Consider the following 26,706-nt stretch of genomic DNA (forward strand, 5'->3'; position numbering starts at 1 on the left):
TAGGCAGGATGGACACTCCAAGATTCTTTCATTTGATGAATATGGTTCTGACTGTGACTGGATAGATTCAGAGCCATAGAGATAACTGTATAACACTGTCTAATCTGATAGGCTTCAGCAACTTTTCTCCAGAAGTCTTCAGCAATTTGAGTGCGACGTAATTTCCTGAGGAGCTTCCTCTGTGTTCACGTTTGAATGCCCAGGATGACCCATTCTGGCAGCCACATGGTACATGGACTTTCAGAGGTTTATTTTTCTGTTTCCCCTGTGGTTGGATGTTTTCAGCACTAAGTGCCACTCTGTTAAGAAGAGTGCTGTATAAAAAATAAATTGTATGAAATCTCTATTTTGCAAATGACTTCTGCAGGTAGGATTTAAGTAGTTGAAAATTATACTAAAAAGCATTGACCTGAATCAGGGCTGATTGTATTCAAATGGAAAAACTAATTACTCCTAATTAGGTAATTTAAAATTATAGGCCAATTATTTTTCATACAACTACACATTTCATTATCCCTAAAGATAATGAAAGGAAACAATGCTGTTATGATTTTTTTCCTCTTGGGCTCCACTCATAAATTACTGGCAAAAACAAAACAATCTGTCAAAAAGCTGCAAAAATAGGAAAATTTCCTTTTTCACAGCACTGTAGTCTAATACGTAGTTGCTAGCGGTAAAGATGTGAGGTAGCCATCCTTCGAACAATGTAATTGGTCCATTCTATTGCGAAAAGTATTGAGACAGGTAGGGGATGAGTGTCATTGTCCATGATAGACAGGAGTTTGTTCAAGTCTTTCTCTGCATTATTACCACCAGAGAGTCCAGCCAAGCTCCCAGGACCAAACCAGCCTTCCTGATTAGTTTATTCCATCCGTTGGCATCACTTGTAAGAATGCCATTGCATAAAACTGCAACTCCAGGAAACACTGCATCTTCTACACCAGAATGGTAGAACTTCTGCAACTTGTTTTGCATAGACCAAAAGTAAAGGTACCTCTGGGTCTTCTTATACCTTCTTCGGTGTTGGAAGACCACTCTAGCCTGTTGTTCGAGTACACCCCTAAGTCCTGGTACATTCGCACCACCTCCTGTCACAGTGACCAGTGAATAATGATGCCTGTCTCATCCAGGTAGGAGTACACTCTTCACCAGATTGATGACAGCATCTTCTGCTCCTGTGTGAACCTGGAAGGCAAACCGACAAGGACCCATTGCAGACCTAGTCTGAGGTGTGCCAAGATCTGCCTTTCTAGGATCTTCAAAATATATCTACTCAGAGCAAATAGCATTTAAATCTCCCAGCTGCTCTTTCTTGGGAATTCCTACCAGGGAATATGTTTTCCACAACACTGGTACTCCTTCTTGGCTTAGGCTGCAATTGAACATATGCCAGAAATCTCACATACCTTCAGTATCCTTTGAGCCCTGACAGAGAAAGGTGAAGTGCTTGGGTGTGATTCGGTAAAGAGGGGGTGGGGTGGTAGCCGTGGCTAAAAGGATTAATGCCGAGAGGTGTGCTTTCACATGAGGGGATGAAGGAGCAGAGTAACTTAAGGTGCAAGCTAGTGGGATGATGGAGCGGAGGAAGAGCACAGGCCTTTGTTAAACCTACTCAAAAATACATTTGACTCATTGGCCTTGTCCTAGTCACTCTTCACAGAGAAGCCACAGAAACAGAGGCAATAATGTTCTTCAGGGCTTTCCAAACATTTCTCTACCTTAGGTTGTTTGCAACCTTTTTCCTGTTTTTCTTTTTTGTTCTTTAATACACACACACACACATTTTCCGAACCGCTTGTCCCATACAGGGTTGCGGGGAGCCGGAGCCTAACCTGTCAACACAGGGCACAAGGCTGGGGGGGGGAGCGGACACACCCAGGACAGGACGCCAGTCCATCGCAAGGCACCCCAAGCGAGACTCGAACCCCAGACCCACTGGAGAGCAGGACCCGGTCCAACCCACTGCGCCACCGCACCCCCCCTCCACTGAACACACACACACACACACACACACATTTTCAGAACCGCTTGTCCCATACAGGGTCACGGGGAACCGGAGCCTACCCGTCAACACAGGGCGTAAGGCTGGAGGGGGAGGGGACACACCCAGGACAGGACGCCAGTCTGTCGCAAGGCACCCCAAGCGGGACTCGAACCCCAGACCCACCGGAGAGCAGGACTGCGGTCCAACCCACTGCGCCACCGCACCCCCCTCCTCCACTGAACACATATATGTCAAATGTTTTTTTTCCAAAATATACACAAAATGTTCAGTTAAAACACACACCTCGGCTGAAGCTGCGCATCCCATGCAGGGTTGTGGAGAACTGGAGTCCAACCCGGCAACACAGGGAATCAGGCTGGAGGCGGACACACCCAGGCCAGGACACCAGTCCGTCACAAGGCACCCCAAGCGGGACTCGAACCCCAGACCCACTGGAGAGCAATACCCGTTCCAACCCACTGTGCCACCGCACCCCCTTTTTTTTCTTTAGTGGGTTGGACCACAGTCCTGCTCTCCAGTGGGTCTGGGGCTCGAATCCCGCTTGGGTTGCCTTGCGGCGGATTGGCATCCCGTCCTGGGTGTGTCCCCTCCCCCTCCGGCCTTACGCCCTGTGTTACCGGGTAGGCTCTGATTCCCCGTGACCCCGTATGGGACAAGCGGTTCTGAAGATGTGTGTGTGTGTGTGTGTGTGTGTTCACAGAAATTGTGAAATGTGTAACATGGACACTAACCCTGACAGTGTTTGCCTGTGTTTCTGTGTTTCCAGGCTCGTTTGCAGCCACCCTGGCCTGAGGACTGCTGATAAAGGACATATGCAACAAAGACACACCACTGTGATTGTGAAGAAGCACACGTACATAAAGGATGCACACTGCCAGCTGTTACAGCAAGCCTCAGTGCAACTGGTTTAAAAACAGGCGGCTGAACCATGGCCAAAATATTTAAAAACTCGCTGTGTTTTTTTCCACGCATCACGTGCTGTTTTAAATATTCTGTCCGTGGTTCATCATGTACCCGGGCCGTTTCTAACCAGAGAAAAAAAAAAGCTTTGAAAAAACTACACCAAATACCACACGTTAGACAATATAAAAAGAACCAACATACATATTCAGTTCCGATATTTTACATAATCGAACACAACAGTTCGTGTTACTTATAAACTACACAATCACTTTCTACGAACTGTCTAAAGAAAAAAAAAAAAAAACCCTGTATTGTTTTACCGAGGAAGTGCATTTAAATCAAAGAATGGTCACATGACCGTATGTAGCCTTGGAAACGCATTCTATGTGGTCTTGTTTCAGCCAATAGGATGTCCGCTTAGTTGGAAAAGCGGCCAATGAGCTTCGAGTGGGTAACGATTTAAACTTGGGCGGTAGGGGGTGTGTTATATGTTTGAGAGGAAACGCGTTTATTCGGTGGAGTGTATAGCGGAGCAGTCTGACATGGCTCTGAGAGTAACGCGAGTAAGTTAATTTTTGTTTTGGACTGCTTTAACTTTTAGGTCGGTTACTGATGCATCTCTTGACTTGTTCCTGTGTGTTTTGCCTTGTTTGATCTTTAGCGTTAATCATGTTTTGTGCTGTACTTCCTCCTCTCTCTGCTCTAAGCCTTGGCTTGCTCCGAACTGTGTACCTTCGCTTCGAAACCTCGCGTTCAAAATTTTTTTTCTTCTTGTAGAGTTCTCAGTTGGCTGAGAATAGGAATGTTCTGCCTGGAAAGACTGGGATGGCCACCAAACTGACCCTAAGGCCCAGGGCAGCCCTTGGGGACATCGGGAATAAAACGGCCAGTACAAGACACCTTCTGAAAAAGGTACTCGAATACACGTCGTTGTCAGTTTCGAGTGTCACTAACCAATGTTGCTGCTGTGTGGCAATGGGCCGATTGGTACGGCTGTAGGTTCCAATGCACGCCCGGTGTCTAAAATCTGTAACTACAGGACGCCAAGGCCGAATCCAAGGTGGTCCAGAAGAAACCAGCCAAGTCTGACCACAGTTCTGAGGAGCAGAGTAAAAAAGATGTGCCGAAAGCCGAAGCGCCGCAATTGCCGGTAAGATGGAATGAACGCTTCCCCGTGACTTATTCATTTGTATGTTTTCCGTTTCCCTGGGAGGGGGGGAACCCATGTCCTGTAGTGGCGTTTCCTCTCCCACAAACAAAGCTGCATTCGAACCCATAGCCGAAGGCACCACCGTTCTTCGTTACGACCTGGGTTTCAAGCGGGCTGCAACAACTAATGGTAACAAGTCCCTGTAACTACTTCCTAATCGACCAGTTGCGTCACACGTACGTCATCAGCCGGCGAGGAGTAGACTGATTAAAAGTGGTTGGAAGAACCCTTGCTTGGCTCCTGAAAATCAGTAATAAAACGAGATTGTTTGTCTCTGAGACGATCGCTATGCTCGCCAGTGATTCATGAGCCGAAGGACCTTCAGGATGAGTTTTACAAGTTTGCCATGTGACTTAATTGCTTGTCAATGTACTGCAACCTCTGAGCTGCAGTTATATGTGCAGAGTTGGTCTTCTGATATATGCAATAACTAAGGCAACTTGACCAAGCAGAGTGTATGCAATAATGTAACACTAAGATGCCCTGCTGCTGTACAGGCACAATGTTTTCCCCCCCTTTCCCACATGGTCCAGTATGCAAATTCAGTGTTAGCAGCACTTTTCCTTATTGCACCATTTCAGAGTAGAGATCTCTTCATGACAATGCATGAAGTCCTGTTGCTTTGTGTGGGTTTTTTTTTTTTTTTGGGGTGGTGCATGGCTTATATAGGATGTCTCAGTTGAGGAAAAACACTTTGAAAGTTGAAAATCAGCTCAATAGCTGATTGTCATACACTAGAATGGCAGCTTTTTGCTCGTGTTAAATGATCAATGAATGTTGCATACTTTGTAGTTCTTGGAAAGCAGACTGCTCTCAAAGGTTATTAAAATGCAAATCTAATTAAGGTTTTGGCTGAGCCTACATCTCCCACACCCATGGAGACCTCTGGTTGTGCCTCAGAAGACCTCTGTCAAGCCTTTTCAGAAGTACTATTGAATATCAAGGATGTGGATGCTGATGACTATGACAATCCCTTGCTCTGCAGTGAATATGTGAAGGATATCTACAAATATCTGCGTCAGCTTGAGGTTAGTGTGTCATTGTCAAAACCAATGGTTCACTGCTTATGCAGGTGAAGTTAAACTGGTGTAAGGTCCATATTCTAGGAGTTAAGGACTAACCGGCCAGCAATTGGATCTGAATAAGTAAATGGAGATATGCTTAAACACTGTCTTTAAAGGCAGTTCTACTGCAAAAGGTTAATATGATTCCACAATGGACTTGTGGTAAAGTAGTCTATGACTTGGTCTATATTGACATGTACCACAATAATGGTGTTTCTACTTCTATAGGTAGAACAGTCGGTCAGACCCAAATACCTGGAGGGCCGGGAAGTGACTGGAAACATGCGTGCGATTCTTATTGACTGGCTGGTTCAGGTTCAGATAAAGTTTCGGCTGCTGCAGGAGACGATGTACATGACTGTAGCAATCATTGACCGCTTTCTTCAGGTAATGTCTATAAATATAGACCATCTTGCATGGCACAAGACTATCTGTAAAGGCCTTCAACATGGCTTTACGATAAACACAATCTTGACATCTGCTTCTGCCTGGCAGGATCACCCTGTGCCCAAAAAACAGCTCCAGCTTGTTGGTGTGACAGCCATGTTCATTGCCTCCAAATATGAAGAAATGTACCCTCCAGAGATTGCGGATTTTGCCTTTGTCACTGATCGTGCCTACACTACTGCTCAGATCAGAGACATGGAAATGAAAATTCTCAGAGTACTAAAGTTCAGCTTTGGCAGACCTCTACCCCTCCAATTCCTCAGGCGTGCTTCCAAGATTGCAGAGGTTGGACACATCACTGCACCTTTGATATACTTTTTGCCATTTCTGTTTCAGTTCCTGCCTCAAACTAAACTCCATTTCAGGTTACAGCAGAGCAGCACACCCTGGCAAAATACTTTGTGGAACTCACCATGGTGGACTATGACATGGTGCACTTCCCTCCTTCCCATGTTGCTTCTGCAGCGTTTGCACTGATGCAGAGAGTCTTGAGCTGTGGTGACTGGGTAAGGATGCTCCCTTCTCTTCCCTGTTTAAGTGTTTAGCTGCACTTTGATACTTGCATCTATTAATTTAGCTGACACTTCTCCAGAGCAACTTGCAATGTTGGCTTAACTACAACTAGTTTGTATACACTTATACAGCTAGGTAACTTTTAATACACTGGTGCAATTTAGGGTAAGTACCTTGCTCAAGGGTACTACAGCCAGAAGTGAGATTGATACCTGCCTTTTTGTCTAAAGGCAACAGCACTGACTACCACCAGCTAGTCCATAAATTTTATAGAACACCATGGTAAGTTTGTGGGCTCACCATAGTTGCACTTATCTATGTACCTCTTCCATAGACAAATGTTCTGCAGCACTACATGGGCTACGCAGAGGACCATCTAGTTACTGTGATGCAGCACATTGCCAAGAATGTTGTGAAGGTGAATGAGGGGCAAACCAAGCATCTGGTGAGTCTCGATCTTGCATGTGTATAGTTTTTGTAAAACATTGGCTGTGAACTGTACTCTTCTCATATTTTAGTATCATAAGCTGACTAGTGTGTAACTTTACAGGCTGTGAAGAACAAGTATGCCAGCCAGAAGCAAATGAAAATCAGTACAATTCCCCAGCTGAAGTCTTTGGTCATCAAGGATCTGGCAAAACAGTTGTCATAATTGTTTTAGGCACTGCTATGTGTACAGAATATTTTATTTCACTTTTAAATAAAGTTTTTGATTTTTATCAAAGGTGCATTCATTTAGACTGTCCCTATATAACAGCTGCTTGTGGTATGGCAAGGATTTGATTCTAAAGTTTGTGCGGGCTTCCAGTCTGGCTTAACATGGTTGTGCCCTTAGCTACAATCAGTATTTATCAATCAACTCCCCTAAAATAGCTATGCTGAAACAGTACTTTACCTTTCAAGTCTTGATTCAGGGCAGTGATAGGTACAAGGTGCCATAAAACCTGGCACAAGGAAGTTTTAGTAGCAATTGGCTAATGCTCTTGACAACTGCCAAAAAGTACTTGAACTCCCCAGTTGCCATGATTCACAAGGCTATCATGTATATGTGGTCCTTAGGCAGGAAAGGAGCCACAGCTTTAGGGGGAATACTCGGCTATTTCTAAAGCTGTACTATGGCTACAGTGCTTTATAGCTGTTAAGGCTGTCCCAGAACATGTGTTCAATTCAGTAGCTTTAAAATTTAACTGAATTTATTTCAATGTGTCAGTTTTGTTTTTCCTTGAAGTGCCTTTTTCAAAGGGGGGGAGAGAAGGCAGCTCTATTGAAATTGAAGATTAATCTTTGCCAGAAGTCTGGCCTGTTAATTCTACTGATTCTATGGTAGAACATCCAGTATTTAATCCTAATTACTGGATTGTCCACCCATCTCAAGGTATAAAACAGGAAGCAAACGGTCCTTGGCAGTGAAGTACCTGATAAAATATAAGGTGCTATATTGCACTAACTTTTTTTTCAACTGAAGTTTTCTCTCTTTAGAAGCAGCCAGTGTTTTCACTTCCATCCTTTAGGTGGTAGCAACATTCTTTGATAGAATGTACATATAATCTTAGTGCTTGAAGCCCCTGTTGGATCCTTATCTTGCTGAGGTGTCATGTTGCAGATGTTTAGGTAACAAGTCACCTGGTGTGTGCTAAGGTCAATGTCAAGGCATGTTTATTTGTGCTATGCATATATTGTGTAGAGTTTTCAGGAACTGAAAATGCCTTGTTTCAGTTGGTACATGGCTATAAAATAGGATCTGAAGACAAGGTGGGTTTTTTTTTTTTTGGGAACTTTCATAGAACTATTGTACTGATAGTGATATCCCATCTAGGGTGTACCCTGCCATATGCTTTTGCATTACTTGACCTCTGGCCTTGCAGTGGATAAGCAGTTGCTGGTAATGGGATAATTGAAATGCATTTTGTCACTCCAAATGCTGTAGTATTGAGTTTTCAGTTGTAAACTGAAGAATTGCTCAACTGGATTAGGTTTATGGCAATCGGTTTAAGAATTAAAAGTAGCAATTCCTAAAATCTTTGTAGATGAGCGAGAGTTTCACGTTTCTTTTTTTCAGTAGTTGGGTAATTGTTATGCTGATCCTCTCTGACCACGAGAGGTCACTAAAACCTTAATTTTGAGCATTTACAGCCCTGCTAACGTCTAGGTATTGTACAGGTAGTTGGTAGATACAGGACAGGTGAAAGATTTACTGTTAGGTTTACCTACAAATTCATCAGCTTAAATTCATTCTTTGTAATGAACTATATTACAAGCATTGACTCCAGATGTAAGGTATAGGACTGTTGCATAGCTATGGAAATTTGGAGGGAAGTGATGTGGCTGTAAAAAATGGCTTCCATGTGCTTTCCAAAGGGGTGTGAAGTCAGTGTATTGCTTTAGGCTCTTTTCTCACTGCTGCCAACAGGAAACATTATCCGGGACAAAGGTCATGCTGCCATGTTCCCTCGTCTTTAGGTAGCTTGATTAAACATCTGCGCCTTTTATGAGACTTTCTCCCCGATCTCTGCATTATTTGGCTGCCGGTGGTACAAAAAGTGCTAAAACACTCAACGGTAAACCTTGCTCTCTTGGGGTAACATCAGGGTTCTTCCGAAGGAGTCTTCTATAAAACTGTCAAGTATTTGCACTTATTTCAACACAAACCTATTTCTCCCTTTTGATCACTTAGACATCTTAACATCCATGGGATATAATACTTCTACAGAATTGTTCTAATTGTGATGAAAATATTTGCTCATTCATGTCTGACCAGTATGATCAGACCCAAATCTGAGTTATGATAGGAATAATCAGTGATCTTACTGAAAACTAAATCTCACCCAACTGGATGATCTTTGATTGTGGGAATTTACTGTTCACCTGTGATTGTTTGCACCCATGTTCTGTGCTTATGTATTGCAGCTGTTAGCTTAGTTTATAGTCTGCTTCTACTTGCCAGGGGGAGGCACTACATGATTCTGTTCGGTCAGTGTAAGCAATAAGGGAAGGAGCGTACAGGAACTACCACTAACCCATCCCCCACCTATACCAGCGCTCTATCAATCAATGTTTACGATAAGCCTCGAGTATTGCGGGCTAATGGACACAGCAGTATGAGAGGATGGGGTGGAGTCATCAATGCAGCTGTTCATGGTTTTACCCTGCTACTGGATGGCTGTCGGAAGGCTTCCTGCACTCACGCCCTCATGGGAGTGTGCAGGATATGTCACTGAGAAAGATGGACGTCTCTCACTTTGCCTGGGATAAAAGCACAATTGTGATGTTTCGATTTCTCTCAAGGAGAGTCTCCCAGTGACAGAAAGCGTAAGGAGGAATGAGCCCGTACAAAATCCTCGCAGGGGAAAGAGTGTACTGCTTGCTTTTGGAATTGTAGAATAGAGCACAAAATTTTGACTCAAATTTTCAGCCTGCACACAAACCTTCGGGAAAGTAAACTGTTAATCCTTTTAAGCCGATCTCATGACAGGGTGAGATTCCACTTCCATGTAAGCTTACATGGCTGCAGAATGGGAAGATCAACACATGACTATAACCACAGTTCCTTTTAATTAAATGTTCATGCTTGAATGGTGCTACAATATATACCTGTATGATTTAAAGGCATAGGGTAATGTAAGCTAGGCAAGACTTTGGTTTAGTTTATAATGTAAATGAGACATTTGACCCCAATAGCTGTGACCCTAATTTTAAAGTTCATGGAAGACAAGGGCAAATCAAAAGCAACTTGTCTCATTATGTAACTTGCAGCCAAAACTGGTAGGTAGGATGCCTGTCAGGAAATATAGGGCAGTGTTATAGTGTTTACTGTAAATACAGCATCATGAAGGGGACAGATTTTTCCTGAATTAAAGGATCTGCGGGGAAATGCTTGAGGAAGTACTTAGAGAAACAAATCTAAACATGAAATAATGGAGCAAAACTTTCCCGAATTAAATAGACACCCCCCCACAGGAGCAAAACCATTAACAATCCTTGACAGTGTTATCAGCTATACATGTATAAATATTGGCTCGGTGGGAGGATTGCCGGAGGATTTGGTCCTCATGGAGTGGCTTATCTGTCCAGCTCCACCCTTAGCTGTTCTCTGGGGACTCATGGTAATTAGTCTGTTACTTTGGCAGGTTTTGCTTCTTTTTAAAGTGAGCCTACGGTGAAAACACATGCTTGGGGACTGAGGTCACAACTGGGCGAGGATATTGACTTACAAGACAAATTTTTCCTTCGAAAAAGTCAAGCGAAATGCTTAAAATCCTTCAGATCCCAGTGAGAGTGACACTGTTGACTTCTATACAAGCATAAGTCAAAAAGTATCTGCAGTATATTTATTAAATCTAATATTATTGTGGGCAATTAACATTCAGCTTCCAAAGGGGTGAAAAATATTTGCTAAGATTTTGAGGGATATTTTCAAAAAGTCATGGCAGTTTTTTGATAATTTCCATTCTAATCCACTGTTATTGAGCAAAAATAAAGATTTATCTTCTACGATTAAGTACACAAAGTTTCAGAAACACTGGGCACGTACCAGTGTGCCTTTCTGCTCCACCAAAAAATAACATTCTGTAAGAAAACAAATGACTCAGTACTGCACATCGACACAAATTTTCATTAATTACTACATTCAAAACACAATTCTTTCTCTTCTGAATTGTGTAGGATGAAAGTGGACTCCATTTTTTGTATATAGACAAGTTTGCAGAGTCAGTATTAGTCTGTCATTCTGAAAAAAATCTGGAATGTACTCATTTTACAGTGTAAATGAAGATTTGAGAATCAAAGCTAGGCCCTAAATAAGTGTGGGGTTTACTGCTGATAATTTTCCCGGACACATTAAAATGCCCTTTTGCCAAGGACAAAGGTATTGCATAAATTGAAGCACTCTCATTCTGTAGAGTATCTATTCATCAGCCTGAACACCCTTGTCAATTTTTCTATTCACTCAAACAATATGGCCCTTTTAGAACAAGGAATAAGTGTCTGAATTCATGTGACCTTCATCGTGTCTGAATTCAATAACGACAAAGGTAAACAAACCCAGCACTAAAGCAACAGCGCTAAGGTTTCCGCGGGGGGCTAATAGGTGTGCGGCCGGCTGCGGCCCGCAATCCGGCGGCTCCAGAATGTGCAGCGCAAATAAACGGAGGGCCGGACGCGTCTTCACAATTTATGGATTCTCACATAAGACCCCAGTGTGCTCCCTGAACTTTTAAAGACCTTTTTTTTTACGCTCAATGGTGCATGAAGGAAATAAAGGGCGCCATTGTGCCGCTTCGGCCTGGTGTGTTTCAGCCAGGTGTGAAAAGGCATCTCCCTGTGGCCCATTCCAGTCCTCCAGGCTTGGCTCTGCTCAACCTGCCCTTTCCTCCACATCAGGCCTGGACAGCAAGAGGTCATGTCAGGGAACTCTCTCCCCCCGCATTGTTTTAAGTTTTCCAGCGCATGTGTGACATGTAACACAATCCTGGTGAAACTTCTGAAAGGCTGACCTTTCTTTTCTTCATCTAGCGATGATTGAGTCATCAGTTCATTCAGTTCAATTTCCAGACTGCATGTACACTTTTAACAGTGTGCTGCTATTACTGTGGTCTTTTTTTTAAATCATCATATTGAACTGGTGTGGTATGGACTGGAATGCTTTGCTCGTCGTGTTAACATTCATTCTCCAATCACTTCCATCTGTAAAGGCTGAAAAAAGGCTCAGATACTCATGATAATATTGCAAATATTCAGCCATAACCCTTGGAGTGAATTTGGTTTGTCTCATTATTCTTAAAATTTAGTTGAGAAAATATATTTTTAATTCCTAGATATAAACTACAATGAACATGTTTCATAGCCAGGTAAGTGAAAAGCAGAATAGAAAAACCCAAAACCGACTAATAATATGCAACAATGAATACATACTCAACTTTTATTTCTTGAAAAACTACGTATAATTTTCATTTGTACGAGCAGAACATTTCTCCACTGCATTACATGCTAGCCGATTATGTCTAACAAATTATGTTTCCCTTACATGTATCCATACAGCTGAAGTATAATTCAGGGTATATGGCTTGTTGCTTTGCTGAAGCCTTTGTTCAGAGCGACTTGCAGCATTTGTCCAGTCTATACAGCTGGGTTTTTTTACTGGACAATCTTAGTATTATACGCTTGGGTTTCATATTGTGAGGAAACTTCATGAGTATAAAGCTGTAGTTTTACTGGTACTTTTAATTACTTCTGTTGCTTTTAACAGCCAAGTTGTTGCAAGTTCAGATACGCTTATCCTGTACTGTGTGCAATTTAAGAAATAAGGCTAATTTAGATTACTTTCAGTTAATAGAATTTAGTAATCTGAGAAAAAATTAACGGCAACCATGCCAATGACATCTGGCAGACACTGCAAAAATATGGTCAATTCTCTCGTTTTTTTTAGCTGTTTTGATTCCACAACACTGAGCAACAGTAGCGTTTTACTAGCTTTATTGTGTCTTGAAAAGTTTTTTCTTTTTTTGGCTGAGTAGTGGTATTTTTTAAATGTCCAGCCTAAATACACAGATGAGCTGACAGCCATGATTATTAAGATACTCCATGCAAAACACTACTGAAATTTGGGTACCCAATCAAAAAAAATTAACTAAACAATATATCATAATTGGGGGGGCGCGGTGGCACAGTGGGTTGGACCAGGTCCTGCTCTCCAGTGGGTCTGGGGTTCGAGTCCCGCTTGGGGTGCCTTGCGATGGACTGGCGTCCCGTCCTGGGTGTGTCCCCTCCCCCTCCGGCCTTACGCCCTGTGTTGCTGGGTAGGCTCCGGTTCCCCGCGACCCTGTATGGGACAAGCAGTTCTGAAAATGTATGTGTGTGTGTGTGTCATAATTGCTCTCTGGCATGTCTCCATCATTAAGTGGATTACCAATAAATGCAGTGCATAACTTTGAGTGAAATTGAAGTATTTTTTCTTGTTTTAGTGCCTTAAAACCAAACTCCAGTGGTGCTCACTGGTGCTAGGTATAAACATACTGTAAGAACGTAGTGCCAAGACATGAGTGAATCTGTGCCCGCTATTTTCCAAAAACAAAGGCAGGAACTTCCTGAATATGAAAGTTTCTAAAAACATTACTTTAAAAAAATCCTAAAAGGAAACGTATGTTTACTTACCAGTGTGTTAGTGTTGAAAATCATAAAAAAATTGAAAATACAAAAGCGTGAAAAAGGCACAAACTTGCTCTCTGTTTGCAGTTGGCCACAAGTCGGAGTATGTCCTGCATGTTAAGGCTGGTAACTTGCCAAAGCGGAGCTGAAACACTGCCATTCCAAAAGCTCGGAAAAAGTTGACCAACATCGGACTAATACTTAAAAAACGAGCAGTTCGGTGAACTCAGTCCTTAGAGACTCACTCAGAAAATCATGTAACTGCCAAAATATAAAATTTGCATGAATACCAATTAGTGTTAACTATCCTTACAGTAAAATTTCTGAATATGAGAAGTGTGTAATTTGGCTCAAATATGGGTTATTATTAGAGAGCATTATCTGAAACAGGCAGAATTATAGAGCATGGAGGAAAAGGCTAGCAGAGGTTAATGCTGGCTGCTTCTTCACAGAGCAGATGTGGTCTTCTTGGTGTCCAAAAAAGGAAGACAAAAAGATATAAAATTAAAAGCTGGTTTGGAAAGAACAGGTTCAGCATGCCAGTGAAAAGACTAGGTGGGGGGCGGAGGGGCTGCAGTGGTCCCATGCCAGGTGTCATCGATCAGCTCACACTCCCTGCGGACAACACGGTGCCTCCGACGTGACGCTCTCTTGGCTCTTCCTCCAGAACTGACAGTGTGACTGTGTCACTTACGCTCACAGACACAATCATCCGTCACGGATGGACCGCCAAAGGAAAGTCTTGATGGAATGTAATCTACTGCCCATTGTCTGATGCCATTTAGCTCGAGTCAAAGATACTTTTCTGTGAATGAGAAGATTAAGAAGTAAATCAGAGAAGCTGTACAGTTTAGGTACCACCTAGTTATCTTAGCAGGTACATGGCATGTTTTAATTTGCACAATCCATAGGAGCAGCCTACTTACCAGATTTCAAATTAAATCAGAGAATTGCTGATCAAGGAAGCTTTCTGCTAATGTAATGCACACATTCTATTTTCTCTGAGATGTACGTCGCTTTGGAGAAAAGCGTCTGTTAAATGAATAGATGTAAACGCAAGATACTGAAAAAAATAGCACGAATGCACTTGATGAGCAGCAGAAAATAGAAGGTGAATTGCATTGCAGGTCCAAGGCTTTTAATCCCTAGAGATCACTCCTTAATCAGTGCAATTTTACTGGATAAGATGCTGTACTCAACAACACATTTTTTCAAGGGTTTATGGCAGTATGCTATGCTTTAAACTGCCATGATAATTCAGTAATAAAATTCAGATCAATCTTGTAAGACATCAGTAAAAGAAAAGAGCATCACTGGTGAAATCAGACTCAGTGAGGTCTGGATTGTGTCAGAAAGCTCCTTCCCCAAAGCTGGAAACAAGGGTGGAATCTGATTAAATACTTGTGTTTGGGGATGCATTCCCCCATTTTTCAAGAATGTGCTTTTGTTGCCTCCACCTTTTACAAAAACACAGCTGTTTATTTAGCAAAATAATGCTAAGCTTTGGAACAAATGTATTCATTCCGAAAGAACTGCAAACGTAAGCGTTTTTTGACCTTTACCTCCTTTTGGAGCAGCCAAACTTTTTTATATCTGTGTAAATCTCATTGTATCATGTTACAAAATTGAACATCATTTTAAACCAAGTGTGTCTTAAAAAAAAGGGGAGGAATCCCTGAAACAAAACCATCACTTTTTCATGTGCCTCTGTAAATTACCACTCACCTTCTCTTCTTAATGTACTTTCCTGATGTGGTCTAGTTGAGCTGGGGGAAGTACATTAGGTTCAAAGGTTCACAATCTACAACCATAGGGGACAGCTGGTAACATAATGGTTATTGCTGCTGCCTTTGGACCTTTTCAACCTACGGATTACAGGTTCACCTACTGCTGTAAGGTACTTGCTCCAGTAAAATTGCCTAGCTCTCCAAATGGTCAAATAATTATAAGCTGCTTTGTAGGAAAGTGTCAGTTAAATGAATAAATCTAAGAAGGCAGGGATAAGCTTCCTTTGCACTCTTCTTTACCATGGAATCCATGTGAGTCATTGCTATGAATCAAATCTGACTTGATGGACCTTACACTACTCCTCCTGTAGTTACTCACTGGTGTCCCAGCCACACTGCCTCATGTCAAAGGTTTGTGGGATAAGTTCTGGACCAGCACAACCCTGCATGAGAATGTAATACCTGCACAGCAGCATGTTCAGGTGTTACATTGTGTGCCTTGCCGCCTTCTAGCATTCAGCGGGACTCGTCTATGGATATTTCAGAGCTCATTTTCTGGGTGTATAGCACCAGGTTTCGGTTCCTGTCAGTGATACTAATACAGTGCAACAACTGTCTCCTAAAAGCCAGACAGTGAGTGGAGTCAGAGATAATGTGCTGTGGCAATTGTACAAGCCTCACTGAGAAACCTTGGCCTGCTCATCATGCAGGCAGGGTTATGTCCATCTAGGTGGGTATATTGTGTATTCCAGCTCTAATGTGAAGACTTCACAGGGCCAGCTCATTGTTAGAACTGAATCTTAATGTCAGTCTCCTGTGAGAGATGGACATCGGCCGAGGTCCGCACTACTGAATCCGTTTCTTTTTCAGTGCTCGTTTAATTGATACGTCAACACATTTTGAGCGAGATGCTTTAATGATTTTTGACTGCTTTTTTAACTTTTTCTTTATTCAGGTTTTTGTCAAAGTATGCCTCTCTCCAACTCAAGTGAATTCTTTGAGCTCTTTTTCCATGTACGGCTATCTTATCTTCCATCCAGCAGACCTTGGTTTTTGCTAAAATAGCGGTGTCCCTCTTGGGTACTGAACCTTGCTGGTGACCAATGCCACTCCACTCCCCCTACCCTAACTTCTGCCCAGACTTCAAACATACCCAGAAATATCTCTAATAAAAAATGCATTACTAAACGGGTACATTTATACTTTCTCATCACATATATATCTAAATTAATGGCTTATCTTGTCTAGGTGACATGTACCAGTTGCGCCTTATCTAAACTTTATTCCTGAGTGTTTACAAAGTGATTTAAGGAGAGCTCAATTTAATAAACAGTGCTGGTTTTATTCAGCCCTGTTCAAGTGAACTGTGACCCTACCGGCTGCACTGACAACTTTGCTTTTCAGAGTTGTAAAAACAGTAAGGCGTACTTCTTCCTCCAGCATCGTGTAATGACTGATTCTATAGCATATCTAGAAACTCATTCACTGATTTCTGGAAAGCAATCACATCCTTGAAATTAAAAATACTACTATTTGTATGTGTCTATGTTTTAAAGAGTCCACTTTTTTTCTGAAGCCATCTAAAGGTCCTCCAAGTCAAGCACAGGTCTGTTGGTATTTTCTTCAATGCAGCTGTAAGGCTCATTTACGTTGGAATATTCCCAACGGGAGCAGTTTTCCTAGAATAGCTCCATGATGCAGTGCCGAGGCAGCCATTGGAGACGCAAAACAGGGAGAACTGGACACAGCGCATTTGTTGTGTTCTTGTTAAAAACAAATCACAGTAATACAGAGCAAGTGGATGGGACTGGTCAGGAGAATGATTTGAGGATAATTAAATTACGCTACTGAAAAGGATGTGCAGCAATGTTATTACTCATACTCTTAATTATATTCAAATGTAACATGCAATAATGATGTAATAATCATAATTATACTCAGATCGTAAGCCTGAGGTGATCAGTGGATATATATGTTTAATGCTGTATTTAAAAGAACACAGGAAAGTTCTTTGTTGGACAGTGACGATAATAGGCACAACATCAATATGAACCCAGTTCAAACACTTTCAACAAAACAAATAAAACACAAACACACACACATTTTCAGAACCGCATGTCCCATACAGGGTCACGGGGAACCGGAGCCTACCCGGCAACACAGGGCGTAAGGCCGGAAGGGGAGGGGGACACACCCAGGACGGGACGCCAGTCCGCCGCAAGGCACCCCAAGCGGGACTCGAACCCCAGACCCACCAGAGAGCAGGACTGCGGCCCAACCCACTGCGCCACCGCGCCCCCGCGCTAAAACACAAACATCCTACATCAAAAAATCTTAAACTGAACATGGATTAATCAAAGTATGGATTAAATACATCTCAGCAACGATGAGACGGCCTACAGAGAGGAGGTGAAGCTCCTGGCAGAGTGGTGCCAGGACAACAACCTGTCTCTCAATGTCAGTAAAACTAAGGAGCTGGTGATTGACTTCAGGAGACAGGATATGGGTCATGCACCCATCTGCATAGGAGGGGACGTTGTAGAGAGGGTCAACAGCTTCAGATTCCTAGGGGCCACCCTCTCTGCCAAACTCACATGGACTGAGCACACAGCATCAACCATCAAAAAGGCCCATCAATGTCTTCACTTCCTCAGGCGTCTGAAAAAAGCCCAGATGTCCACTACAGCCCTCACCACTTTCTACAGGTGTGCTGTGGAGTCCGTCCTCACGGGGTGTATTACATCCTGGGGTGGCAGCTGCTCCGTCCAGGACAAGAAAGCCCTACAGAGGGTGGTAAAAAAAACAGCACAGGAAATCATCGGCACAGTTACCAGCGGTCCAGGACACCTACACCACACGCTGCCTCAGAGAGACGATGCGCATCACGGAAGATCACAGTCACCCCGCACGGGTACTTTTCTCTTCTCCGCCATCTGGAAAGCGGCTCAGGTCTATTCGAACCCGCACTGCTAGGTACAGGAACAGCTTTTACCCCACTGCTGTAAGAGTATACAACACTCCAGAATGTGCCACCTTTAGTTCCTAGAGCTGGACTGCTCCTTCCAAGCACATTGGTAGATTACAATGTCACTTAAGCATTCTCACGTTCTGAGTTCTCTGGCTGACTACTGTTATTTTTGTTATTGTTATTATTGTTTCCATTATTTATTGTTATTAGCATCACTCACTGTCATTGTCATTGTTTTGTTTTGTGCAGTATTTCTATTGTTTCTGTCCATAGTCTGTGCAGAAGCGTTCAAGAAGAGTTTCATGATACTTGTACACGGTACTTGTATCTATGACAATAAACTTGAGACTGAAACTGAAATAAATAATGAATGAGTGAATAAACAAACAATTCCCATGCACATAGTAGCACAGCAGGTGAGTGTGGTGCCTCATAACCTCTGAGGTGCTTGGTGGGTGTGGGGTTGGAGTCCAGCTCAGGCTGTGTGGAGTTTGCTTGTTTCTCCCTGTGTTTGCAACCCACAGATATACATGGAAGAAGGCACTGGCAAACCACTTCTGTTCCGCCCTTTCCTTGGAAACCACGCAAGTGTTCGTTATGAGCTTGACGTGGTACTTCCATCTATCCATCAGAATAAAATAACTGTCTTCCTTTAACTTGCATCAGATACTACGGTATAAAGTATGTTTTTTTCTCATTTTCAGTATCCAGCCAAAAGTTTAGTGCAAGATTATAACAAAGCACAGGCAGGTTCTTAATGGAGTGAGTAACAAGAGAGCTGCAACATAGATATTTTTCTTGTCTTTTTAACTGTTTCTTTTTACTTGCTTGATTTGCTTCAAACTCTTCCTTCTGTAACCCACGACAGCGTCATTAGACGAGCTGCTCTTGGGTTAAACGTTATTCAAGATGACTTCCTCTTCCAGCTGCAGCTATAGCAAATCCAACAGGCCATGTGTGCTAAATCTATCCCACTCCTACATCTCCCCATCCACTTGCTGAGATCTGGTACCACTTTGTATGGTTGACATCTCCCAAAGACTACGCTACCTGATACATGATGACATGACCAGATCATGGTCTGAACAATTCCATTACTGAGGACAGAAGTATATTTCCAAATATTTCACAGAAATATTTAAATATTTACCCATTTAGGTAGCTGGGTAATTTTTTACTGGAACAATTTAGGGTAGGTGCTTGTTGAAGGGTATTACAGCAGATGAGATTCAGACCTTCGAGTGGGAGACAATGCTGTAACCACTACTCTACCTGCTGCCCCTAAGTACCATTACTCAAAATGGTATTTTCTATACATTTTTAATACAATGGTGAAAGTCCATTCATTTTATTATTGTTAAAACCTGTACCGAAATGCTGTACAATGGAAAGTTTTCTTTAAATAGCTTCCATTGACAAATAATTCCTTATTCAATCAAGATCAGCTCATATGCCATGAATTGACCTGAGAAGATCAAATGACAGTTAATTTTTTTTTTTGCTTAGATAAGCACATAGTTATTTAAAATTTATTTTGTCTTCCAGAGAAGGGAGGTTCAAAATGAGCCTAAAATTACTAAGACACTCTGTCTAGGCTTGGCTTTTTAAGAAGGGTCTTAACCACTGTAATTTTGAGGTTGGAAGTGGCCCAGTTGCTGGTGGGCTATTAATAGTAGTAAAACATCACCAAGCAAAAAATGCATCCTTCAGAACTCATGTAAGAGCTTTAAAAACAGAAGAAATCTTTCATTCTGACTAAAAACTCATCTTAAAACTAAACTGGGGTCTGAATTTTTTCTAATTAATTTTCTCACATTATTTACTATTGGCATTAAAATAAAGTGTCTGTTTACTACAGAAGAATCCCCATAATAATAATATATTTAGGACTATAAACAAGGAATTTGCAGTAGCACACTGCCAACTTTTCTGTGTAAATTGTCATTAATATTTTATTCTTATGATTGTTAGACAAAAATAAACAGATTTGTGTAATTCCCTGACTATTATTTCTTTTCCTTGTTCCACTCAAATTCTATGGAAGTCCTACACAACAGTAACTGTCCATCACTGAAGCTCTTTAATGTCTGTTATAAACCATAAAGAAGAGGGGAGCTGCCATTCCTCTCTCTGCATTTCCCACTGGAATTGTCTGCCCAAACTGCTCCCTCTTTCCTCTCCTCTCTCACCTATTACCCCCAAGGTGTACAGCTACAAACTTAGCATCTTCACTCTCCAGCTTATCACTCAGTTATACTGGATAATTTTGCAGGAGCATTTACTGTCTTATTATTGTACTATCCAGTAATTCAAAGCAGACTGCTATATTTACTGACGTATGCAGCTGGAGATTTCGCTGGAGCAGTTTGCGTTGAACACTTTTCTCAAGGGTACAACAGCTAAATGTTTCTTCGAATTTTCCCCTTCCGTCTTTCTTATCCATATTCATCACTTCTGTGCTACCTTCTGTCCCTCCATCCCCTCCCTTCCACCCCAATTCCACCTGGGCTTGTTGCATGGAGCACTCCATGGTACACGTTCTATTAAACTGCATGTGCTGCCCTGTCATTAAAAAGTACAAAAGATTAATTAATGGTATTCTGCACTATGCAGCCTATACTAGGCAAAGAGCTTTAATGAGGTACATAAAAATATAATCATTGACCATAACTGAATCACAATACGAGGAAAGGAGAAAAACTTGGACCGGTTTGGGTATTTTAAGCTATCTGATAAATTGAGGAGTTCATAGAATAGTAAACTGCAGCACTGATTTTACTATCATTTTGAAGGTCACAGAGATGCAAGCTGTAGGTTGATCGAGTGACATCCCTACTTATATTCCTAACCTTGAGGGATACTCAGCATCATGCCGAATTGCAACATTAATAGGATCTTGTCAGAATATATGATACTTATTTTCCTTGTTCTGACCTCAAACACTGACATCAATGTAATATTTTTTGTGCAACCTAAAAGGTTTCATGCAGTTATTTGAATTATAGGTGATAACTAGGTGATGCAGAGTGTTGCATTGTCTAGGTTCTCGTGCATGTGCCACGCCCACATCACCGGTGTGACAGGGCACACCTGGGGCTCGATGGAGACGGAGGCATAAAAGGCAGAGCGACGGTGGGCGCGCAACCTTATTCGCCTAACACTCGCTTACCTCGAAGAGTCAGCCTTCGGTTTCATTGTCCTTGTCCCCATCCCATGTTCCTTCCCTTTCCTGATCCAAGATCCAGTCTTCTAGTGTTCTGACCTTTCGCCTGTCCTTCGACCACGCTTTCTGGATTGCCCTGTGTACGACATTTGCCAATCAAAGACCTTCGCCTGTCCCTGACTACGTTTCTTGTGCGTTCCCAAAATAAACACCAGTTCGCTCTGCAATTGAGTCCGACAGATCATTTCCAGAACGGAACATGGCAGCATGATTTTGGCCCAGGGCCACATTGTAATAACAACAGAAAATGGTCACCAAACTAAAGTCCAAAAAAGTCCTTTACACTGGGGGAGTGACAGGTTCCAGTGCAGTCCTACAAAGGACTTATGGGTGATGCATCAGAGACTGGGATGACTGGATTCACATTATCAGTTCACACCAGGTCATGTACAAGCTCGCAGGATGAATATTTTTGTCCAGTCCCAAGGTTTCTGGACTATATCTGAGGGATACCCACTAGGTCTGTTAAAAGATCAACAACTTCACTGAGTTTCCCTTGTATGGCCTTTCTTTTTAAGGGAGGAAAACAGATTTAAAAGAGGAAATCTTAAGAGAGCCTTAGCGGAACCAGTCAGAACTGGCTAGAACCAGTGATGCTCTATGTAAATCTAAGTGGGCTGTTAAGACGAACACATCGTGCAGTCAGCACTGTACAATATGGAGAAAGGGAGCAAAGGGTGTAATCATCCTCAAAAAAATGCATCTACAATAAATGATATGTAAATTTACTGACGTAACCAGAACCGTAATGTTGAATGAAAGTTTTTTGCATTAAGAGGAATTATCAGTAATTATCACCTGGTAAAAACTCATTTCACTCCCTAAATTTACTTTTAACAAAATCTACTGAATATGCTGTTTGCGATACTGTTCTTTTGATTTTTTTTCAAAGAATGTTTAAATAACATCCAGCTTTTCTTTGACAATGTGCACCAGCTTTTCTGGGCCACCAGAACACTTTTTTTACACTCATGGCTTTGGCAAACCATATTTAACTGTAGTACAGCACATCAAAATTAAACCTTAAAGGCAAAAAATACATAGCAAGAGTTTACATTTGAATAGGATCTCTTTATCAAAAATTGAATATCAATAGGGTCACAAATCTTACTCGTAACAGTTTAGCTTATGTAAATTGTACTCCTCTATTTATTTATCGGGCTAGATCCATATTGCATCATCACAATATGGGTTATGAAAGAGCAGTCTGTACATGCATGCACACACCACCGTGGGAGGAGGTGCTCCTTGCTGACAAAGGGATTTCACATATTCACTCTGTTACAGCTCTTACAACCTGTCCAGAAGAATAAGGAACACAGGCACTAGAAATCACCTGGCCGTCCCACAGCACATCCTGCTGTGTAAATGATGACAGCCAATTCAGAATTCAGAAGAACACTTTTAAGAACCCGTTCGAAGAAACCGTCTGCAGAAGAACTGATGAAGAAGTATTGTGGTCGCAGGAGCTTGTGGCAAAAAAGCCCTGCGCTTGTCTTATTGTCATAATGAGCTACTCAGCAAAATTCAGCAGCTTGTAAAATAGCTTATTAAACTTATGAACACTTTTGAACATCAAAATTCCCCTTATTAATGTATCAATGTATTTACTTTTAGCATCAGATACATCTTTCAATATTATGGTTACATCATGCATGACTGCGTCATCTGTGACAGATGGGTGAGGACTCTGTAATCTGAGATGAGTGAGTCATTATCCATTCTTTCTCTGCTCCATAGACATCTCTAGAGAACAATAGATAGTCATGAGCATAAAGTATTAAGGGATGCATACACACCAACACACATATACAGTATACTATATGTGCAGCTATCGTTGCAATAAATCATGTTAAAAATGAAAAACAAAAACCTCAAAATTTTTTAAGTATACCTTTATTATAGTATTATAACTTATTATAGTCAAGGTTATAATAGTTATATGTAAGTTATATAGTTATATATATTACAGTTATAATGGTAGTATTATAGGTTATGGAATGGCTAGGAAAGCTAAATGATATGTTACCCGCATTCATTACCAAATGCGGAGTTACTGTTAGCATTATCTTTAACCCCCAGTTGTGCAACAAAAACAATGAGGACAGGATAAAAGGGTCAGTCACAGTATTCAATCACAGCTGTACTTCCCAGTATTTAAATGAATGGGCTAATACATTCCCTGTGCACCTGTGACCAGAAATGGCACCATTGATTTGGTTTGTCAATAACGGCTTGTTTCCACTGATATTATACTAATGCACTTAGGGCAGATTTCTCTGCTCTGCAAGCTGGGTAATAAAGTGCACCAGGCTCCTAAATTATTCACAATCCCCTTTGACAGCCGAGCCCTCCATTAAGGAAGAGCGGTAATGATGTCACGCAACCCCGTGGAGCCAAAAGCAGTCCCCAGGGACCCTCCGATTGAACCAGTGGTGGATGCACGACAACCTTCACACCATTCCACTTCCTGGGATATCGCACAGGACATGAATGGAGAGGCAAGCCAGTATGGTACTTGATTTTCTGCCATTAGATGGTACCACAAACACAAGTACCTTTCAATATAGCAAGCCACCACACCGAAAACTTTTCTATTTGGGAAGAGTGGTTTAATCACACAAGTGATATATGGATGAGTGACCCATTGTAAGTAGTGTATTGTACTAGCAGTGTAAATCACCTTGCCGAATAAGGTGCGTGGGCTGATAACACTACATCGAGTTCATTGGAAGTCGCTTTGGAGAAAAGCGTCTGCTAAATGAATAAATGTAAATGTAAACAAGGTTAGAGGTGAGAATTTTCTAGAACCTGCCAAGACATGCACTCCAGAACTTTTGTATTTATTCATATACATCTGTGAATTTAGATGGGGAATTAGCGTAATTAAGTAAAAATGTATTTTGGCTACTAATAAGTTGTTACCACACTGCGCTTTGCATAACAAGTAAACCTCTTCTGTTCCTATAATTTTAAATTAAATATGTGTAACAAGAAAGCTATTTTAGAAGAAATATGTTTCTATGGACATTTTACAACTAACAAAACGCAGTTAAATTCTTTTAAACCCTCCAGAGAGAACACTGTCTGCAAAAAAAATAAATAAATCTGTGATGTATTGAAATTGAGAAGCCCTTTTCGAATTAATTAAGCGTCCCTTACATTTCCCGAAATCCAGTGAACATGGAGGAAAAGATTAATTGTACTTGAACAAAGAAGAAAGAAATGACTCCCTGCTGGTCTTTTCTCTGATTTCTGGGAAGTGCTGGGATAGGTGTACACACTAAACACACCATGGAAAATCAACATACGATCTTTCGCTGCCATGCCAAGAAAGGAGAAGCGCAAAGCCAGCAGCTCAATACTTGGTCTGGGATTCGGACACACCATGGAGATCCGCAGCGTTTCAGAGCTTTTTCATTCTTGGCCTAAAATCCGAGAAAGCATTACCACAAAACATCTGGGTTTATTTTAAGACACTAGGTGAAAGTTTTAAATGACTTTCTACCTTTTAAACATTTGGTGCAATTTTACCAATTTGTGATCATTTTGCTGATTCTTTAAGACATGGGAAAATCAAGATTCTGATGTAATTGTTGCTTCCCTCTTACTAAGCCATTCAAGAATTTAAAAAATAATGAGATTTATGGGGAAAAAAGTGCAAGAAGAGAGAAGTTGCTATATTGTATGTCCAAAATATTTTCATTGAAACTACTCAAAAAGCATGAAATGGACTAAATGGTTTCTTGCTGCAGATTGCAGAAAAGCTGTTTTCGATTAGCAAGAAAAGAATCTATCTTACTATTAGTTACTGGTACTCGTGCTTTCATCAAATCAAGAAAATGAAATTAACAGGGTTTTTGTCGGATGGTTAAATGCCCGGTTCCTTGTAGTCAAGGAGGCGCCATCAACTGATAGTCTGGAGTCTGATGGATTCTAACGAAATTATCTGAATGTAGAATATTGGCAAATGGCATTACAAAGCCACCACAATTCTATTTATGCAAAGGGGTAATCTTAGTCCTTGAAGCTGATCATGTAAATAAACAAAACGATTAATTTGTTAGATGTCGATAGCGAGTTAATTGGAAATTCATTGCTCTTTCAAAAATATTGACACATTGTTTTAAGGAACTGAGTATGAAGGTCACACCTGTCTTGACTAGTGTATACGGCACCACACCTGTGCTAAGGAGAATCAAAGTTTCTGACATAATGAAGCACTGAAAGGGTTAATTTTATACATCTGAATGTGGGGATAAATGAAATAATCTGGTTCTTTCTAACTGAAAGAATGAAAAGGTTATCAAGGGAGTGCGGTGGCGCAGTGGGTTGGACCGCAGTCTTGCTCTCCAGTGGGTCTGGGGTTCGAGTCCCGCTTGGGGTGCCTTGTGACGGACTGGTGTCCCGTCCTGGGTATGTCCCCTCCCCCTCCGGCCTTACGCCCTGTGTTGCCGGGTAGGCTCCGTGACCCCGTATGGGACGAGCAGTTCTGAAAATGTGTGTGTGTGAAATGGTTATCAATGAAAAAAATCAGTGGCCCTGAGTGGAATTTTTTTTTCAGACATACTTATGAAAAGTGCTTCCATGTGTGATCCGATCGCCGTGAAGTGCTACTACAGAAGGTATATAACACCAATTCTTTTTTAGGGAAATTCTTGCTTACAGTGTTCAGCTGAATCTTATTTCAACAGTAGCAGTTGCAGCTTGCACGGTATCCAAGCAACACATTTCTTGCAGCAGTGAAATATGCATTTAAAAAATGGAAAGGCCACTGCCTCTCATTAAGCTGGTCAGCTAGACTGTGCAGCAAATGGAAAGGATGAGGCATTGAGTCATCATGGCCCTAGTAGTGTTTTGGCGGAATCTTCCGGCAACCTCCCTATAGGAACTTTCCCACTTCATTGTTTGATGGAAACAGAAAATGTTGTCTTATGTGCCCCTCTGAACAGTTTCCCAAGTCCACCAGGGGACTGGATTTTGGTTGTCAGGAAAACCATGGAGGACAAGTAACATCATGCTTCTTGCTGCTCAAAATCCCTGTTGATAAGACAACAACATGCTCCTTTCTGCAGAGAAGTTTTGCACCTCTGCAAGACATAGTGGAAATTAATATTTTGCACTACAATAAGCATGTATTCTGCTGGGATCTGAAGACTTCCAACATATACAGTTGGAACAAATATTTTGGACAGCATGAACACATTTGTGCTGATTGACGTGTGTTTTTCGTTTTTTATATGGTATAATACAAACTAATAGTCTGTGAGCTAAGTCTTTGGTGACACAGTGAGCAGCGCTCCTGTCTCACAGCGCCTGGGTGGTGTGAGAGGACGTGGGTTCAATCTCTGCTCAGTCTGTGTGGAGTTCGCATGTTCTCCCCGTGTCTCTGTGGGTTTCCTCCGGGTGCTCCGGTTTCCTCCCACAGTCCGAAGACATGCTGTTCAGGTTTCCCCATTGTGTGTGTGAGTGACAGGGTGTGTTCGACTGATGTATGGATTAG

At 41.8% G+C, this 26,706-nt stretch overlaps 1 protein-coding gene across 1 annotated transcript; it reads left to right on the plus strand.

Moving 5' to 3' along the window:
• The first annotated feature begins 3,397 nt into the window (after nucleotides 1-3,397).
• ccnb1 (cyclin B1) lies at nucleotides 3,398-6,860 on the plus strand. Its single transcript, XM_018744723.1, has 9 exons — nucleotides 3,398-3,471; nucleotides 3,686-3,820; nucleotides 3,948-4,058; nucleotides 4,964-5,146; nucleotides 5,411-5,569; nucleotides 5,678-5,914; nucleotides 5,995-6,135; nucleotides 6,477-6,587; nucleotides 6,693-6,860. Exons 1-9 carry the CDS (start codon nucleotides 3,451-3,453, stop codon nucleotides 6,792-6,794), a joined length of 1,200 nt encoding a protein of 399 aa, XP_018600239.1. The 5' UTR covers nucleotides 3,398-3,450; the 3' UTR covers nucleotides 6,795-6,860.
• Nucleotides 6,861-26,706: the final 19,846 nt, after the last annotated feature.

This window comes from Scleropages formosus, chromosome 6 (genome assembly GCF_900964775.1).
Source record: "Scleropages formosus chromosome 6, fSclFor1.1, whole genome shotgun sequence".
Lineage (NCBI taxonomy): Eukaryota > Metazoa > Chordata > Actinopteri > Osteoglossiformes > Osteoglossidae > Scleropages > Scleropages formosus.

Excerpts from the sequence above, each read along its gene's own strand:
- ccnb1 (XM_018744723.1), top strand. The coding sequence starts at position 3,451 with ATGGCTCTGAGAGTAACGCGA. Across the intron at positions 6,136-6,476 it reads TCTTGAGCTGTGGTGACTGG|ACAAATGTTCTGCAGCACTA; the intron begins GTAAGGATGCTC and ends CCTCTTCCATAG. Across the intron at positions 6,588-6,692 it reads AGGGGCAAACCAAGCATCTG|GCTGTGAAGAACAAGTATGC; the intron begins GTGAGTCTCGAT and ends GTAACTTTACAG.